The 20,913-nt window shown below is 37.7% G+C and overlaps 1 protein-coding gene across 1 annotated transcript; it reads left to right on the top strand.

The window, feature by feature from the left end:
• The first annotated feature begins 948 nt into the window (after positions 1-948).
• Positions 949-17,690, top strand: gapdhs (glyceraldehyde-3-phosphate dehydrogenase, spermatogenic). Its single transcript, XM_049464729.1, has 11 exons — positions 949-1,044; positions 10,226-10,285; positions 10,507-10,603; positions 11,646-11,752; positions 13,426-13,516; positions 13,755-13,873; positions 14,044-14,125; positions 14,258-14,409; positions 15,738-15,900; positions 16,051-16,148; positions 17,217-17,690. Exons 2-11 carry the CDS (start codon positions 10,257-10,259, stop codon positions 17,284-17,286), a joined length of 1,008 nt encoding a protein of 335 aa, XP_049320686.1. The 5' UTR covers positions 949-1,044; positions 10,226-10,256; the 3' UTR covers positions 17,287-17,690.
• The last annotated feature ends 3,223 nt before the right edge of the window (positions 17,691-20,913 follow it).

Genomic DNA, 20,913 nt, shown 5'->3' with positions numbered 1-20,913 from the left:
AGAGCAAACAGCTCATCTGACCTACACGCTCAGGTCGTAGAGGAGAAAATGGGATGTGTGGGTACCAGAGAGAAGCACATAGAGCATGCGTGAAAGCAAAAAGACGCATTAATTCCGATTTGATCGTTCACATTCAAGTCACATGTCCATGATTTTTACATTACCAGGCTGAAGTGATTTAAATCTGTTTTTTGCTCAGCTCTGATTTGTTTATGGCTGTGTGAATGTGCTAAATCCGATTTTTTAACTTTCATATGTGGTTCTAAATACACATATCAATGTGCACATTAGAATTGTGAATTCTGAACCATCAAAATAGCCAAATAATCTGAGCAAAAAAACAGATTTAAGCTATGTGATTTGGAATGCTCACACAGCCATGTAATCAGATTTGAGTCACTTCAGCCTGGTAATGTGAACGTGAAGACTGAAAGATCTGAATATACCAGCCTAACTAAAGGGGAAAAGAGCCAGAAGGTAACATAGACACGGAGGCACCCTGAAACACTTGCATCCACCCACTCCAAATAAAATAAAATAAAATAAAATGTATCTACAAAGCAAAGCAGTTTTACAAAACAAAGAATCAGACAAAAATATGCACATATAACAATAAACACACAAATCTGAGTGATCGCATGCAGTGGGCAGAACCCCTGGATCTGCAACTAAAATAGAAAAAAACATTAATTACCAAAATCCAAACAACAAGTAAGTTTTGCGCGAACCGATTCGGTATTCGATTCAGTGTGTTTGATGCAAAGAGGGAGAAAACGTGACGATAACTGAATGAATATGTCTGATTCGCGTTTAAACGACACATGACGTAGGAATCGAGTAAATTCAGCTGTTCTGGTGCTCTCCTCTCCTCCTTCTACTGCCCTTCATACCCGCCCCTACTCAGCCTCCCCAAACTAGTCCTCCTTTAGCGCGGTTACGTCACGTCGCCAGGGAGACCGGACCAGTGTGCACGTGCCCCGTATATAAGGAGGGAGCCATCGGCCAGCAGAGCGCAGTGGCTGCAGCAGCATCATTCTGATAGAGGTGAGTGTGAACTCGTCGCTTGGTTTGTATCTTCTCTGTTCACACTAGCTTCAGTCTAAAGTCGGATTTATTTAGCTTAATATGTGTTTACATAGGCCGTGTGCATGGGGGAGGGTTTAATGCGGAATAAAAGGCTAAAATATGGTAAAATATAAGAGGAGGAAGGGATGTAAGTTAACTATGTAAGCAGTAGAGCTAGGTTAGCTATGTATCCTTCCGCTGCCTCGCTCGCTCGCTCGTTTTAGGCCTGCCTCACTGTCAAGGGCGCGAGCAGCTTTAGCCAGCTTGGTTATATAACCGCTTTCAGGACTATAAGATGAATAGAATGAGTCTTTATGGACTAATATAGAGTGAGTTTGCACTGAAAATTGTTTTTAAAATGATGCTTAGCTTGTTTTACAGTGATCTTAAACTGAATCAATGTGGTACTATTTTTATCGGCGTAGGAATATAGGATAACCATTTCATTCATTCGGAGCTAGTTTACCTGCAACAAGGATGAAAATCGAGGTTTAAAACGCAGTTTTTCCACAAAACGCGTCGACTTTCGAGGCGTACGTGAACGATGACACGTTTTCTTAAGCGTTTAATACGTTTAAACACGTTATTTTAACGTAATAGTTCAATATTTTAGCTTCTGATAGCTCATTAATATATGTGCAGCCTCAGTGCGTCACTCCGTTGGACAGAGAGAGAGAGAGAACATTTCATCCGGGTACTTTAATAAATACGTGTTTTTATTATTTACGATTTATCGAGTTTTTAGACATTTTAATGCATTTTTCTTTAGTTAGTGGACGCTGCATCACTCAGGGCCTGTCTGTAGGTCGTCTTCAGTCGTCTCCAAGCATCGAAAGACGTGCAACAAGTAGCAAATAACGCAAGGCCGATGTTCTTACGACCTTCTCACGATTTTATCCGTCGGTTGTTAGTCGGTTCCACGTCGTAGAGATGCAGGCCTTCGTTTTGATTCGTCCTGAAGGTCGTATCCGACGTCAAGGTCAGACCATGGTTGTTTAACATCCTTTCCTCATCTAAATACGTCACCCTATGGAGCCTATATTCACCTATAGACGTCGTGCTTCTGAATAATTGGCATCTGTGACTAATCTGCTGTGGTTTTCGGGGTTTTGGCAAAGATGCATGATGTCTCACTTGTTCCCCCTATATGTGGCCCTTCCTTGCATGGTCTACGTGCCGAGAGGCAGGTACCTCGTGTGGTGATGGTGATGCTGATGCAACCAGAGCCAGTCTGAGTCAGATCCGTCAGAGGGTGGGGGACTCAAGTGCCCATCTATTAAAACTCAAATTATATCCCTTATTATTTTATTCATTTGCAATAAACCAACTATATATTTTCATTATCACTTTATAAATGAATATTATAATGTATTGTGATGTCATGCATGTCCAGATTTTCACTTTTTGATATTATTATCAAATTTTGCTGTTGTATTTTACCTTGTGTCCAGATTTCATGATGTATGAATCAATAGAGATGCTCTAGAATTACTGCAAATATAATCTTTTACATCAGTCAAGAATATATATATATATATATATATATATATATTAATTCTTTAAAGTAAGGCTATGACAAATGTTTGGCAACCTTAATGATTATATATACATATAAAAGCTAGTATAATGTCCATACATACAGTACATCAATGGAGATTCATCACTCAGAGCACACTATAGCAGAGATATAAAGCAAGCTGGCTTTTCCAGTAGGAAGCGGATGTGATGTCCATGATGACATTGCAGGCTGTGTGTCCATTGCAGGCAGATTTCATGAAGGCCTTCCTCGTGAAAGCCCTCCCCCTATTGACCCGACTGCAGCTGGAGACCACAGGATGTCCTCTGATGTTCCCTGACATTGAGGCATCTGCCTCTCTTTACATTAGCTTTACTTTAATTTACAGTCAGAGCATCAAGCATTCCGTGTTAAACTAAAGCTTAACCTATTTTTAATGCTTTTATATGAAACATTTTCTAATGCAGAGTATTTTGATATTGAATAACTGTTGAAATCATACCAATTTGTTTGACAATAACAAAATAAACAGATAAAATGTATGTTAAAAAGAAGATTAAGTTGGTTGTGTGTATAACAGCGTATAAGAGATGCTGAGGAAAGCTGATATCTCTGAGTGGCTCTTAAAGGAGTGGATTCCACTGTTAGGCCTTCATTCACCTCCTCGTGTTCAGAGGTGGCTGGTGGAAAATTACTGAGAAAGGAAGAGAGAGAGAGAGAGAGAGAGAGAGAGAGAGAGTCAGAAAGGGTATATGAAGGGGAGCTGTGTGGGTGAAGTGACACATTTTTCTAGTTTTTTCTTCCCCTCCTCTTTTTAACTACACATGCATTTACGCATGCACAATTCATTGCTAATTACATGCTAAAGTACTGCGACTCACCAAGTGAGTACACTGTGTAAAACTGTGTTACTGAGTCAGTATGACCACAGCACAGGTACTGTATGTAGTGAGCTGTAAAGGAATGTACATGAGTAATTTCCTTATCTGCAGCCTCTGATGCTGCTTTTGTGTGTCTAAATGGTGTGTGTAAATGGCCCTGGTATGACACAGCACTTCCTCAAAATGGCTTCCAGTCACCTCCCCAGACTCGAATGGATTCCCCCCGCCAGTCATTTACAGCAGGAACTGTCTCAATTTATTAATCATCTCGTCACGAGCGAACCCACTGAACTGTGAAATGTGTTTCCCAGATTTGCAGCGGGAAAGATTAATTTCCCAAAATATCCTGTGCTGTTTTCACCCAAGAAATGGTGCAGTTTTATTGCTAAGTTTATGTTTTCCAGGACTTGTTTGTTATAAATATGCTTTTGTAAAGGACATTTACTACTAAAATAGATGTATAGTGTCTCTGGGGGGAGGCTGACCCAGTTAGTCCTGTTTTTTAGGGGGGGAACGGCTCCTAACTGGGTTGATGCAGCTGTGGGCTAGCCTCCGGCACTCCTGCTGTGAAAGAGGGGGCGTGGCACTCTGGTGCCTCAGCCAAGGGCAGCTTCCTCCAACTATGTGTGATTAAACCATTGTGATAGGAGACAACCATAAAGCTTATAGAACATTATATATTCATATTTCTTTAAAATCTTTGAAACCAAACCTAAAATATAATTAAATGTCATTAAAAAGTATTTTATAAAGGAAATTAAAAGCCATTTTTAAATATTTATTTGCTTTTATTCACCTTAAGAAATATTTTTAATTATTAAATTATTTTTTTTTACATTTAACTATAAAACAGCCATATATTCCAATGATTTATTCAGTATGTTATATTGACATTGTATAGTTATTAGTTGGGAGGTTTTTGCACAGTAGTGTCGCTTTCCTAGAATAGCGAATACTGTAGAACAGTGGGGCGATTGAAAATTTAGACCAGTGCAGAGGTGGGCCTCTGAAACACAGTGGTCATTTGATACGCCTCCATTGTAATTAGAGTCACCAGCCTACTGCCAGCAGACTGTTATTTGACCCAATCAACACATGAGCTTTTGACTAGGATCCATTATATCGGAACAGTATTGACTCTCTTTACAGTTGACTGTTCCATTAGTCCACCTCCTGTTTTGCAGGAATAGCACATCTTTCTGTATTTCTTGTCTGTATTTCTGTATGCTTGTCTGTTGTCTGTACACTTATCTGACATACTGGTAGAGCCCAGCAGGATACTGTTTTTATTGTTTATTATTGGGCAAAGTTAGACAGAGAAGTGCATACAGTGAACAGCGATTAGTATTTTCTATTGATACATTAGTAATTATTACTATTGTTTAATTTTTCTTACCATTTTAATTATGTTTAGTCTATAATGTGTAGGTCACAATAGGTTGCAGTTCATTATAGGCTTCCACCACAAACTGATTAAACACATATACCTTCACCACTACTTAGAAATAATTTAATTAAAACCAAGAAAATCCAGTAAATGATATCAGCTCCCTAGTACAAAGTAAAATTAGCAAACCTGTCCAGAATAACAATGTCAGTGAACCACTGGATATGGTTCTTTACATCCTGTCCAATTCTATCAGCTCAGAATGCAGGTATCATTATAAAAGCTTCAGTAATATAAGAAGCTAGCCTTATTGGTCTAAATAATATTGCAATTAATTAAATTACCAAGGACACTTAAAGAAGGACACAGTAAAGATCCTCTACTTGAACACTTTGAAAGGTTCTTCGTACATACACGTTAAATAGTAACTTGGTTCTCTATATAGCCAGACATGGTTTTGTCTATGACATATATACTTAAAGAACTATTGGAAGCACCTTTATACATGAGTGTAGGGTGGTGGTTCAACCATCTCCACCTGTAGAGCATATTAGTAGGGAAAAGTTTAACAAGGCTTCACAGTAACATTAAGAGAAAGGCCCCAGCGGAAAACTGCATTTGCAAGAATTTTGAGGTAACTGAAATGCAGTTGAAATGCAGTGTTCCTTGGCTACAGCCTATGCTCTGGGACTAATTCAGTCACCTGATCCAACTAATTGCTGCCTTTACAAGGCCTTGATTGGCTGAATGGTGTGTGGATTGTTGGAGACCACTGCGATATGGTAGAGCTTTGTAATTGAACTTGAATCACAATAACATTATTAGTTGTTCCCATTGTTGTCCAAGCTTAGTGGTTTGAAGATTTTCAGGAGGTGAAACAGGCCGAGTGCACAAAGCTAGGAAGGAAAGGGAAGGGAAACTTAAGACGCAGCTCTGAGATGCATATTTTTTCATCCCGCCGCTCACAGTCTGACCTTGGCTACCGTCATTTGATCTACCACTGCAATTTCTGACCACTCCCTGACAGCCTCTGCAGAGGCTGGAACAGCAGTACAGCATGCATGAATGCAGCATAAATTACAGCTGTTTAATCACAGCATATATACTCTAGTTTTGCATTCTAATAAACCCCTTAATCTATTTTAGTAAGCATTATACAACAGCACATGGCAGTGAGGCAGCCCAGCTGGAATTTCACAGCTGTGTGTGTGTGTATGTGTATGATTGAATATGCTGGTCAGGTTCCTCTAGGCCAGTCAGGCAATCAGTGCTGGCTGGCGCAGTGCATTCTGGGATCACCGGCTAAGGGAGAGCTAGAGAGATTAGGATTATCCAGCTGGGTTAGGAGCACTAGACTCTTTGCATGCACACACAAACACACACACACACACAGCTCCAGATTAGAAGATTAGTGGGATGTCTTTTGTTACAGTGAACCAGATGCAAGGGCAGTCTTGATTTAGACTATCCTGCGATAGGCAGGCCTGCTTCTCCTACTTCTGGATTTAGATAATTAGCTTGTTTTGAAGAGGACTGTGTCACAGAGCTGGGTTTTACCAGTAAGTTGGCCATGCTTGGTTTTTGGTATTGTAAAATGTAGTTGGAATATGGAGTATCGTTGCTTTTACTGGTTAGGGGTTTATTTCACAAAAAACAGGAATTCTAACTGTTAAAGTTACATAAAAATAACACTTAAGATACAAAACAGTCTTTTAGATTAATTCATTGAATCAACTGTTTTTGTAATGTCATGAAAAACCTAATATCTTTACATACTATTTAAGTCTCCTTATGTTATGCATAACCCAACCCATTCACACTGAAGTTATAAAGAGGGTTTCAGCAGTGACTGCTTTTTAAATGAAGCATAGTAAAGAGATTGGAAATAGTCATGTAAATATTAATTTAGATCCATTTTTGCACATGAAACAACAGAAGATCCCAGATGCAAATAAAACATGAATATGTGTTCTTTAAAATGCAAGCAAACTCTCTTTATATATTTTTTTATCTACAAACATTTTTACTCTAGCTGTTTGGTAAAACAAATTATTTGTTGAACAGAGAAATTTAATGGCAAAAAGTTTTGCAATTTTGCAGTTTTAAACCTGCTTAGTGAACTTCTAAGTGGTTGAGTATGCAGTTCTAACAATCTACCCTCTATTGCATTGTTGTGGGGTGGCTGTATGAATCCAGAGCTCAGGCAGGGTTATGTTCAGGTCAGCCTCAAGTAATTCAGCTCTCTGAAAGAGCCAGACATTGAACCCAGTGCTCAGAGGGTGATCCAATAGGCAACCCGTTTGGATCAATTTTTGGGTTGATTGGTTAAAGGCTTTGATTGGACAATCCATTCAGACCCTCATTACTGTGAGGCTTGGAGGCGTTTCCACTGTACTAAGGATTGTTCTGGCTCTCTTCCAATGGAAAGAGACATTGACAGTTAATGGACAGTTCTCTCCTCAGTCATTCTGTATCTGTCTTTGGGTCATTAACTCATGTATGGGGTGTGTGTCCCTGGTACTAACTAAAGGCCAGTGCTTTTCACAGTAATTTCAGATCTGTGCAGTACGTTTGCAATAAATTTTGGAGCTTTGGTAATACTGTAGGCATATTTAAATAGTTTTGATTTATAATTTGATGGGTTGTGCTTTGACCATTTTGAATATTTTACCAGTTTGTGTCAAAATAAGAAGTCTACTATTTATTGCAATAATGCACTATAGTTGTGAACGATATGGCCCTAAAATAATATCACAATATTTCATGGTATTTTCGCGATAACGATACTCTTGGCAATATAACAAAACACTGAATTGAACTAAAAATGTTTCAAGAATACACTAAAATATACAACACTAATAATGCACTCCAAATATCTCCATATACTCAGTATTAAAGTAAAATAAATGATACTGGACAAATATAATCTGTCTCTAGTACATCTATAATGGGAAATGAGAACAGTGAGCATTTTTCTTTTGTTAAAAACAACATAAAAGTAGTACCCTGATTTGATTATTAGGGGTGGCTGAGATGGCACGATATTTTAGTGTAGAATATCGTTCACGATATTCAAAAATGTTGGTGATATTATTGCGTTCGATACGATACGGCACACCTATTATACACTATATGTTTGTGGACACCTTATAATAAATGCATTCAGCTTCTTTGAGTTGCACCGTTTGCTGACACAGGTGTGCAAATATACACACATAGCTTTTATTATAATACCTTCATAAAAGCACTGCCAATAGAATAGGTAATAAGCGAACATATTGACACCATGCCTAATGCCAGATGTAAATCAGAGGAAATGTGTTCTGTGGAATGAGAATGAGGAGCATCATACAGTACTTTTGGGATGAATTGGGGATAAGGTGGGGTGGTAATCATCATCCAACATCCGTACCTTACTGATATTCCTGAATGCAATCAAATCCAGGACAGAATTAACAGACAGTTAAACTCTATTTTTTAATATCGTAACACCATAATAATGTATAATATTACATAATAATAACGCATCTCTACTCTTCAAGGAAGGTTTGTACTACATTTGAAGCATTTTGTGAAGATTTGGTTGTATTTAACATTCACATGAGCATTAATGAGTACAGGTACTGACTGTGAACTAGTTCTGGCACTCATCCAGCTCATCCCAGAAGTATAGGATTGTGCTTCATTACCCCAGAGAACACTGTTCCACTGTTTCACAGCACAGTGCTGAAAGGTATTGGCATGGGTCATGGTGACCTGAGGCTCATGTTAGGATACTCAAGAGTCTCTCATTTTACAGGCAGTGCCTTTCCTTAGAGACTATATAAGCTATGTGTGCAGCTGAATTTACTTAAAGAAGAATGTCTACAAACTTATACTGTATACTGGGGTATACTGTATATTTCCTTTAGTGCAAGCATTCAGTTTTATGTAATCCCAGACAGAATGATAGCTCACTCCCCTGACAGATGTTAGCATAGTACTGCATTAGCACACTGCATTAATTTTAAAATGTCCAAAACACTGCAATAATGCTGTAATACATGTCCTGATTTATGTTCTCTTTTCTGCAATTGGGCAACTCTGCTGTAGACTAAGCAACTCTGACAGTGCTTCATTTTAGAGAACCGAGGGTTGATTTTACTCTGGCCTTTAACTTCTTTACTTATATAAAGAATACAGCATTTATAAAGTAGGAGAATGCATTTGGCTTTTACACACCAGTACATTTTCCTTATAGATTTAAATGATTAGTCAGCACTGCTGTGTTTATTCATTTTATCAAGTCTTTTTAAACAAAGCTGAAGCACCGTAGTGTGTCCTGGATAAAGCTCCTCCCACTTCCTTTTCTTCATGGTTTCCTCACAAGCAGACTCTCCCCACTGAGCAAACCATATACGGCGAGGTGGAAAGATTCTCTGGCTCCAACCCAGCGATTTCAACTGTCCATTTTTTGCACCGTAAATTCGGGTTGCATAACCAACCTCTAGTACATTTTTCACCTCTGTGTGGGTGGGTGGTACCTCTATGGATTACAGAGGTTCATTTGTGAAGATATTCTGCATGTAGTGACTTGATTCAGCAGCAGTGTGTGCCTGGCAATGTGTGCACATCCCCCATTCGTCTGCGTGTTTTACTAGAGTTCAATAAGTTTAGATTCAATTTAAGAAGTCAATTATGCTTTAGCAAACCTCCAGAATTGCTAAAAAGAGGTCAGAAATGTCATCCAGGAAGCTAATTTGGTAATCAAGCCTTGAGCAAAGTGTAAAGGAGAAGTTAAAGGGGAAGAAACAAGCTTAGCCTCAGTTCTTTTTGACCTTCTCAGTACTTGCAGGTTCTTTCTGTCACTGGCCCCTCTCAAGCTGAAGCAAACACAATAGATCTGACTCTGAGCCAAGTTAGTAAAAGTATGTGGGTCCTGGCAAGAGTGTAAAACTCCCTGAACAGCATTCTAATGGAGGCCTGAACAATGAGATCTGTTTTTCTGCAAGATCATCCAGGACCACTCCCACTTCTCAGCACACTGGATTGGCTGAGAGCGGATTTAACAGTTTTAAAGTAACTTTAAAGGTGGTTGCATTTGTTTTTTTGAAGTCCGTGAGTTAGTCCTGTCTGTAAGCAAAGTGCTAAAGCGGACAATTAAGTTATAGTAAAGTAGATCTTAATTAGGGATGCACAGAATATTATGAAACCGAAACTATATAAGTAAAAATAAAAATGATATAATAGTACAGTTCTTTATTGGCTTTATTGGTCTGCTGGGATGTTTAAAATGTTCAGTGTTCAATAAAAAAATATACATTTAATTTTGTGACTAAAAAAATATAGGCTGCATTTATTTTGGCTAAAACATTTCTTTTATGTCTCTAATTGCAGGATCCAAACCACAACCCACCTAACTGTAATAATGTCAGACCTTTGCGTTGGAATCAATGGGTAAGTAGCTAAATATCCACATTTGCATTACTATTTTGTACTGTTTATGAATTAATGAATTATTATGAATAAATTACATTAAATTATGTTTTATTAGACATTTTATAGAGACTTTTTATTTTCATGAGAATCAATATTTAATCATTTAAGTCTCAAACAGTGATCAAGAACATTATACAGCCAAAAATCTTTGTTTTAAAATATTTTCTTTCTCTCCTCAGATTTGGCCGCATCGGCCGTCTGGTCCTCAGGGCCTGCCTGCAGAAGGGAATCAAAGTCACAGCCATCAATGACCCTTTCATCGATCTGCAGTACATGGTAAGTTCAGGCTAGCTGAACCATAAATCCTGGTTCTTTCACAAACCTGTCAACACTCTACTTACAGCCTATAGAAATTCAGCCTCTCGGTCTATTGTTTCTCTGTTCCAGTCCTTATGGCCTTTTTACTGTTATACCTGAGCCAACAAACCTGAATGACTTTAATTACAGCTAAATGAATTTTGTGTGCAAACACAGATAGAATAACAAATTTAAGACATTAACGCGAAGACATGCTTTTAGATATAGCATAAATGCAGCAGTGCATTCACAATACAATTTGCACATATATATATCTTATATAATATATATTATGTATATAACTATATATAATACTCATAAGAAGGTAAAAGACGAATTGGTCAGTACAAGCACACATACTGTTATACCTCCTAGTAGATTTGATTATTACAAGATCTTTGAACCTATTAAATAATTTAGATATTAACACATGTGAATGCTATTCTTTGGTGAAATCTTGACATTATTCTGTGTACAAAAGTATGTACACAACAACCAGTCCTCACAAATAAAATAAATAAAATATATTTTATTTATTGGTCATTGGAATACTTGAATAAAATTATATTGTTAAAAATAGTAAAATATGTACACAATAAAAATTAATTCACCTAAATTCGCTTCTATTTTAATTTAGCTGATAGGAAACAGCATATCAAAATATATAAATATTTGTATTTTAAGGGCAGCGTCACTGATTACTATAGGCTTTTTTCATAAAAAAAAAAAACTGAGACTGACTGATAACACATGCCTTTGAGCAATTCTGTTGGTTCAGGTGTTTACCGCTAATAAAAGTGCTGATAGTGCCCTCTTGTGGAGGATCTTTAACCTGCTGTGGAGTTTAGCTAATTCTGTGCCATGTTCAGGGCCCCCAGAACTGGATTTGGGATTAGTTTACTAATAATCTGCAACATTAATGCAAAAAGCCCAAGAAACACTGTTTGCAGTGGAAGTTTACTGTTTAAATCCTATTAAGCTAATCACAAACATGTTTTTAATATTCTAATCTATCTAACAGGTCTACATGTTCAAATATGACTCCACCCACGGACGCTACCACGGAGAGGTGCGCCAGGAGAACGGCAAGCTGATCGTCGATGACCAGGCTATCTCCGTTTTCCAGTGGTGAGTGTTTTTACATGACGGGTCACAGTACGTATGGGTGCATCTATTTTTTGGATGAAGAACGTATTAAGTTCATCTTAAATGCCACAGTTAGCAGTAGTGTCTCTCCATAGCTGGAGTAGAATCCACACCCTAGAGGAGCTTTCCTTTGTGGCTTCATCTGCCTGCACAAAGCTCTGGCTCAGAGGTGCTAATCCCCGTCTGTTATTGCAGGTCTTTGAGGTCTGGCGCCAGTGAAGAACAGGCGCAGTCACCTAGTGATAATACAGGCAGTGGGTTAGACAAAGTGGGAGACAAAGGCATAGTTCATCTCTTCATTTAAGAAATACTTCTCCCTGCAGTGTTTACATAGCAAGCAGCTAGAGGAGAGGGCCAGCTGGAATAATGGACATCAAAACATGCAGACTAATCTTACAAGCTTTAATGCATTGTTAAGTTCTTGGAGAGGAGAATTCTTCTCAGTCTTGGATTTTAGTTTTTGTACAGAGAGCTGGGCTACACTGAGTAGTTTGCTCTAGAGCACACACTAGTGGTAGGGGCGGTTATTTACCAGTAGTACACAATACTACAATATACTGTATAGTATACAATATATCGTGACACAGAAATATCGTGATATTAAAAATCCATATCGTGATAATAGGGCTGTTCTGTCTTAAAAGTAGTCTATTATTTACTGTGAAGCTTTAAGTGTATTTATTGTATAATTGTTTTAGTTTGCAGTTTATATGCATGCGCTGAATTTTCTGCAATATTTTTTGCTGCATTATATTATTTTATGCTACATTATTTATTTTGCCACATTATGATTATGCTGTTATACTATTATACTGTATTCCTGAAATTAAATATCGTTTATTAGTTATCGCAAAAATACCCTGAAATATTGTGATATTATTTTAGAGCCTTATTGCCCACCCCTACTGCTTTCAAGTCATGTTGAAAATATCGTATTAATAAAGTACGAAATGAGTAAACATGAATATCAACACAAATGTGTATTTATTATGTTTTTATGTAAATAAGCCCCAATTTTCTGGACCCAAAATCTGGAGAGTGTACATAAAAATTTAACAGCAACTTCAGTCTGCTTTTTAATAGTTTTTACTCTCTTCCACACCTTAAAAAATCAGATACATAAATGCTACTGACACTATTATTAGATCATAATAATTTCTCACTTATAATAATTAATAATTGCTTATCTACTGCTCATACGCTAAGTTATTGTAAATTTACTTGCTTTTATTGGCAAAAAAAAAAAGAATGGTTAAAAAGACTGACATTTTTATAAATATTAAATGTTGCAAAAGGGTTTATTACAGTAAGGCATCTAAAATTATTGTTTTAAATAAATGTTCTATTTGTTTAAATTGTCATTTTTATCTTCTCAATCACATAATTTAAATAACATTTATAGACCATTTGAATAAAAAATTGAAATTGAAAATTGTTTCTAAATCCATTTATGATTAGAGTCTAATCAAATGGAATCGCCAGACATTAAGAGATTCACACCCCTACAAACTTCTGAGACAGCAGCATCAGGCAGAGCTGTATCTCTCAGGACCTCATAGTGTTGACATGTCACCATATTGTCAGTAGGTTCCACCAACCATAGATGGATTTCCTGTGCTGAACATTTTCTACCTTGTCTTTTTTCTTCTTCTCAGTATGAAGCCTGCTGAGATCCCATGGGGTGATGCTGGTGCTGTATACGTTGTCGAATCCACTGGAGTCTTCCTCAGCGTTGAGAAGGCCTCTGTAAGTTTGCTTGTCTCCTGATACACTGTTGCAGACAGCAGAACAACAAATCAGAGCTTGTATTTTCATTTTTTGACATAATGTGAATCTGGAAGTAAAAAATTCACTATGAATGACTTTAAAAGTACCCTGGAATAAAATATTTTAACTTTCATTTTTATTGACATATACAAAATCATGCAAAATTATGATGTCTGGTCAGATTTCTAATCCACATTTGTGTATTTTTTCTCTGTAGTCTCACATCCAGGGTGGCGCTAAGCGCGTAGTTGTTTCTGCCCCCTCCCCTGACGCCCCCATGTTCGTGATGGGAGTGAATGAGGACAAATATGACCCCTCCAGCATGACCATCGTCAGGTGAGTTTAATGTCCTTCACAAGCACCATTTATAATAACCATTATTATGTATTTATAAAAACCAGCAAACTCCATTAAACTGCATGTTTTACAATAACTTTTAATAAACTAATCTTTAATAAACTAATCACAATAATAATTTTGCATATATTTTGTGGTGTACCTCACAGCAATGCATCCTGCACAACTAACTGCTTAGCTCCCTTGGCCAAGGTCATCCATGACAACTTTGGCATTGAGGAGGCCCTCATGGTAAGTGCAGGCATGGTGTGACTGACCATGTGCAAGTAGCCTGTTCTTCTTCATCAATCCATTTTTAATAAGTTTATACGATTGTATGGTTGATTTTCTTCAATTTTAAGATTTGTTTCTTCATTTCTACAGACCACAGTGCATGCATACACTGCCACTCAGAAGACAGTGGACGGACCCTCAGCTAAGGCCTGGCGCGATGGCCGTGGTGCACACCAGAACATCATTCCTGCCTCCACTGGCGCTGCCAAGGCTGTGGGCAAAGTCATCCCCGAGCTTAACGGGTAAGCCTTAGACGCTCCCAACACCCAAAACATATGTATAATACACATAATACATGTACAGTGGTGCTTAAAAGTTTGTGAACCCCTTAGAAGTTTATATATTTCTGTATAATTATGAACTAAACCATCATCAGATTTTCACACAAGTCCTAAGGGTGTTTTCACAGTTAAAATGGACTCTGGTTCAGGCGTGAAAACTGCCTTAAGAGCACTTTAGTTCAAATAAATTAAGTATATTTAATAGCTGGGTTGAGACCGGATCATGCTGTCACCACACGTGAACTCTGGAGCCGTTCGCTTGTGGTGAGAGCGTGCTCCATGCTGTTTACACACGCGGTCTGTGCTGCATTCACTGCTCGACTCCGTTTACTACGTCCCATTAAAAACACTGTTTGAAAGGGCAGGGTTTCAACGTTCTGTAGTAAACTGCACAAATAAGCATGCTAGAACACAGAACGCTTGAACTGGCTTCTTCTTTTTACTTTCTTGCCTCTGCGATAGACGGCTCTGGCCAATCAGAAGAGATAGTGTGCTTGCGTGGTTTATTGGTGCACATTTTGGTTTGGTTTAGGTTTATGCCTGTGTGAAACTAAACCAAACAGAGGGAGAAACGCTCCAAGTAAACAACTCATCAACTGATCTGGACCAGAGAAACGAAGTACAGGTGTAAAACGCTCTAAAAAGTAGATAAAGAGAACCCAGTTAAACAAATGAGAAAAACATATCATACTTTGTTATTTATTTGTTGAGGAAAATTATACAATATTACATACTTGTGAGTGATAAATGTATTGTAACCTTTGCCGTTCAGTATCGGGTCCGACATCCCCCACCCCTATGCAGCAATGACTGCAACCAAACCACAACCAAACTGCACCACTGTATATATTATATGTATTATACCTGTATATATGACACAGATGTGCAAATGCACACACACAGCTTGTCTTGTTTCTGTTAAAGAAGTATTGCCAATAGGAAAGGACGCTTTGGAGCAGATAAACATAAACCTTTCATCATCATGCTTAATGTCAAACATTGGCAAAAGTGGAGCAGTAAATTTGTGTTACCTGAAATAATCACATCAGCTCAATCCAGTACTTTTGGGATGAGTGTGGGAGTTTAAGATGGTCAAGTGGGATGGTGATCATTCATCATCCTGGCCTCACTAAAGCTCTTGCTGCTAAATTCAATCAAATTCTCACAGCAATGCTCCAGAATCCAGAATCATCCCTGGAACAGTAGAAAGCAGGTGTCCAATCTAATATAGCCATTGTACATTTAGAACAGTTCTGATCTGACACTTCCTCTGCCCTGTGTTCTTACAGCAAGCTGACCGGCATGGCCTTCCGTGTGCCTGTGGCTGATGTGTCCGTGGTGGATCTTACCTGCCGTCTCACAAAGCCCGCCAGCTACGCTGACATCAAGGAAGCTGTCAAGAAGGCTGCACACGGACCTCTGAAGGGATTTCTGGGATACACAGAGGACTCAGTAAGTGTAGAACAAATAAATAGACATTAAACTAAGCTAAGCATTCAGTACCTGAAAGAGAGCATATAGTGAAATGGTGTGCTTCAAAAACTGTGAATATCGTAACTCATCTTAAAATGACAACTGCTTTGTGTCTTTTTGTTTGTTTAGGTTGTCTCCTCTGACTTCATTGGCGACACCCACTCCTCTATCTTTGATGCTGGTGCTGGCATTTCCTTAAACGACAACTTTGTCAAACTTATCTCCTGGTAAGTTAACAGTACATTCATAAAAATGTGTTCATTAGTAAAAACAGTGTTTCTATGCAGAACCATGTCAACTCAAAGAGCTAGTTGGATGCTTAAATGATTCTTTGGCTGGTTAATGTCTTCTTTTGATTGGTAGAAAAGGTCTGTAGATGTTTTGTAGAACTTTTTAAAACATTATTCAACTTTCTAGCACTATTGTAACAAGTCTAACTAAAGCATATATATTTAGCTGGTAATTCATATTAAGATGTTGGAGATGAAACTTTAAACTTGGCAGAGAAGTGTATATAAAGTGTGCCATCCACAAAATCTTAATTTTGTCAAAATTGGCCCTTCTCCCTCCGGGTGGGTAGATGGCGCTCTCTCCCCACATCACTCCTGTGATGTCCACAGCACAGGGCGTCTGTGAGCTGATGTATCGGAACCGAGTCGCTGCGCTTTCCTCCAAGCGAGCTGGCTACTCGGCAATGCTGCATCAACAGCAGCTCGAAAAGAAGCGGTGGCTGGCTTCACATGTATCACAGGAAGCATTTGCTAGTCTTCACCCTCCTTGTGTGTTGGGGCATCACTAGCGATAGGGGGAGACCTAATGACTGGGTTGGGTAATTGGCCGTGTAAATTGGGGGGAAAATGGAAAAAAATGAGAAATAAAAGAAAAAAAAAGTTACGTTGACTTTCATTTAATGTTACTCATATGGATTTTCTAGGTTAATGTCTGTAAAGCATTTGTGTTACAGTGTATGTGTCATAGGTGCTTAAGTGAGTGCAAAGTAACAGTAAAACTGTATGTAAAAAAATGTTTAAACAAAATGAAAATCTTTTATAGAGTATGTAGATCGCCTTTTTTAACACCAAATCATTTGAACATTGTTAAGAAATCACACTAATAATGATAAGTGTATGTTAAATGGCAGAAATAGGTCTGTTTATGTTTTAGGCTTAAACATCAAGCATTAAACAATGCTACTTCCAGTTTTCCCCTTATTCTTATAAATATTGTTAGTAAAACTGTGTGTTAACTGTGTGTTTTTCTTCTCCTCCTCCTCCTTTATTATTTATTTTTTACAGGTACGACAACGAATTTGGCTACAGCCACCGTGTTGCCGACCTCTTACTGTACATGCACTCCAAGGAGTAAAGTGTCGCGTCTCCTGACACACCGAGAAGCCCAGTTGGGACCACCATTCCTTCTTTTACATGCACTTAATTAATGTCATAGCTCAAGCCATAGTGACACGCCCTAGCATCCTCCCACCCCTCTCTACAAGACGAGCTAGTCTCTGTAGTAGTCTGTGTGTGAGTGTTAGTTTTTTCCTTTATGAAAACAAAGTCCCACTTGGAGGCGGTTTTGACTTTGACAGTATCTGTGTCTGTGTCGCCCCATAAGCATTGCTGTAGATGTTACCATACTGGATGTTACCATGTTATATTGGTGTTATGAATTGATGGTTAAAGATAAGTGCAGAGAAAAAGGTTATATTGTAACACAGTTCAAGAGTTTAAGAGAAATAAATAAATATAAAATAAAGAGTTTGAAAAATATCTTGTGTGATGTCTGTCCTTCTCTTCTCTCATGTCATGCAGACTTGTAGAGCCGATACCTTAGATTCTCACTAAAATTCAAAGTGTTAATTACAATAATTACAATACAAAAGCTGTTGTTTTATTACATTGATATTTACTCTAAATATGTCCTAAAGGACACCTGCTTATCTGTTGTTTCTTCTGAAATTAATTGTATTAAAATAGTTCTGCTTTTATTGAAGCAACTGTCTCTGCTGTCCAATGAAGGCTTTCCACTAGACTTGAGATCACTGAAGAATGAAAATTGGTGGTTCCAGAAGCTAATGGAAACGTTTTAAAGGAAGCCACAAAAATGCATTTGAAGCCATCAATTATTAGAACTAAATGTCTTTTCATTATGATACAAAACAAAATTCTATTCAGAATACAATTATGTACAGTATACATTATAATGTGTTTTCTAGTAGTAGACAGCAAACATTTTTATGTCCTCATGGCCATCATTACATTTTCAATGAACAACAGATGTATAAAATTTACTATTAATGCTATTTTTGCTGCTAATTTAAATGTATATTTCACAAAAACGCCTTGGCTGTTTAAGAAATGAAGGTGAGTCAATCTGAAAAATTTCAGAACTTTGAAAGTGTAGTCCCAAAGACCATCAAAGTTACTGGCTCTCGTCAGGACAACCCCAGGAAAGGAAGAGCAAGCGTTACCTCTGTTGCACAGGATCAGTTCATCACAGTTACAGCCTCAGAAACCGCAAGTTTACAACACCCCAGATAAGAGCAACTAAAGGCTTTTTCATAGAGTATTATGGTTTATTGAACATTTTTATGTTACTACATGATTCCTTATGTGTTTCTTCATAGGCTGGATGAGTTCAGTATTCTGTTATATGTAAATTTACAATTCTAATTTAAACTTTTTTTTTATTTAACCTGTCTGTGTTTGTAGGTTTTGTGATTCTCCTGACTCAGCTGCCTGTATTATATTGTTTGCATATTTTGCATTGGTGGCAAATGGAGAGGGACGTAAAAAAGTAGAAAAAAGTAGTCCAGCAGTTTTTAAAAACGTATCAAACTAGGATACATGGATATATAGGATGCAGTTACACGCGGCCGCCTGTAGATGGTGGATTTTAACAGTGAAAAGAAGCACTTAACCCTTTTAGACCTGAATTATCTCCAATGAGATACTACCGAGACTGGGGTTGCCACCTTTCAGAATAACAACAAATTTATTTATGAACTGTTAATTCATTAGTTTGATTTGTTCTATCAAACCATAATAGTCTATTAAAATAAGCTCTGCCCCATGCACTGACATCTTCTGGCAAAATACAACCAGATAATTACATAATTACCCATACCATATCAGTCTCAGGAGATGAGTGAGGGATGAAGCACTGTGAGACTGATGCTTACTGAGGTCATCTGTGTTTTTAAATGTGGGCATTATTGCACTCCTGATCCATGCTGTCTGATCTCATACAGCCCACCGTGCACCACCGAAAATACTCGCCGACGTTTTACAGTGTGCCTTATAATCATCCTCACTGACTCTGCCCAGCCGAGGATGAGCCTTTTTTCACTGGCGTCTGTATTTTTGCAGGCACTTTAGAGTACAGGGAGAGGTGCTGTCTAGTGTTGCCAACTCCTCAGTAAGGAAAGTAGCTATTGGCTGTCCTAAAAGTCGCTAGAAGTCGCTAAATGACGCCATCGCCTAATTTGCATAATACATGTTTTTGAAGCTGTAAAGGATTAAGGTTGTGGGAGAGAAAAAAGTGAGTAAAAAAGACTCTAAATATGTTAGAAATGTTACAAATGAACTCTAACAAATGAACAACTTCTGTTGCTTTTTAAATAGGCAGTCACGTCTCAAAATAACTTCATTTTTGTGTAAATTACACAAATCAGTTTTTTGCTGTGTTGTTAAGTGTTATTATAAGAGCAGCAGTTAGCCGTTATTCTGTTTTTTTTTTGTTTACTTAAAAGTTAAGTTTTCTTTATTTTCAAACCTATTGTAGATAAATTGTTGAATAGCTTTTTACAAAGAGGGAGACACTGTGGAGGAGGTGAGTGACAGGCTATGTAATAAATGAGGTGAATGAGTGACTGAGACTAACTGTGTGAGTTAAATGCAGTGAGTTTTGTCACGCTGAAGACACTATTTCTATTTCTGCTCTGTAAATACGGGGCGGGGTCAGTCAGCAGCGGCTATGGGTATGCGCAGTTAATTTACAGTGTGTTTGTGTTTGAGGACAGTAACTGAAGAGTACGTGTTTTCATCTCAGAGTCACCAAAAGTCTCCAGTGACACCACAAAAACTCGCTAGATTTGTCGCTAGTCGCTTTTTACAAAAAAAGTTGCTGGAGGGTCTGAAAAGTCGTTAAATATAGCGACAAAGTCGCTAAGTTGGCAACACTGGTGCAGCCTGTAGCGGAGTTTTTAAGAAGAGTGGGTTGGGTTAATTGTTAATTGGCTTGTTAATTGTTGATAAAATGGGATAAAAATGTAAAAAAGTGTTTTTCGTCATTTTTTTTTTCAATGCACACACAACTTACCTGTCGCGTCCCCTGTACTGCCAACATAAAATATCTATCTGGAGGGGATAAACATAAACCTGTTGGTTCTATGATTTTTTTTTGTTTGCATTATATCTTTAAAGTTGATGATGGAAAAATAACCTTCATTTAAAATTGGCTAGGAGGTTACTAAATCAACATTCATTTAAAGGTAAAAGATGCTTCCTTCAAATAATAATAATGCAGAATCCACATAAAATGTGCACAAATAAATCAGTTCTGATGTGGTGATTAATCTTGTTTCTATTGTTTCAACATCCATTTGCTATCTGGGTAATGCCAGGTGTGGGGTAGAGGGCTATAAAGAGCACTGAGCAGTGGAGCAGTGAAATTGTGTTCTCTGAAATGGTGGAGCTCAATCCAGTACTTTTTAAAATAAGTCAAACATCTTCACTAACACTTTGTCGCTCAATGCAATCAAATACTTAAAGCAATGTTCCAAAATCCAGTAGAAATATTTTCTTGGACAGTTAACTTCAACAAAAACAGGATACAATATTTTGTCTCCCCTTGATTTTAAAAGAAAAAAATGAGCGGATTTGCCAGTATTTTTGTCTGCATAATGTTTTCAAAAAGACTGCATAATTATTATAGGTTATAATTATGCTTATATTTTGTGCACTGTATTTTATGCTGTGATAATAAAACAAA

This window comes from Astyanax mexicanus, chromosome 1 (genome assembly GCF_023375975.1).
Source record: "Astyanax mexicanus isolate ESR-SI-001 chromosome 1, AstMex3_surface, whole genome shotgun sequence".
Taxonomy (NCBI): Eukaryota; Metazoa; Chordata; class Actinopteri; order Characiformes; family Acestrorhamphidae; genus Astyanax; species Astyanax mexicanus.
The sequence above is the reverse complement of the archived record's forward strand: the minus strand, read 5'-3'. Positions and strand labels throughout refer to the sequence as shown.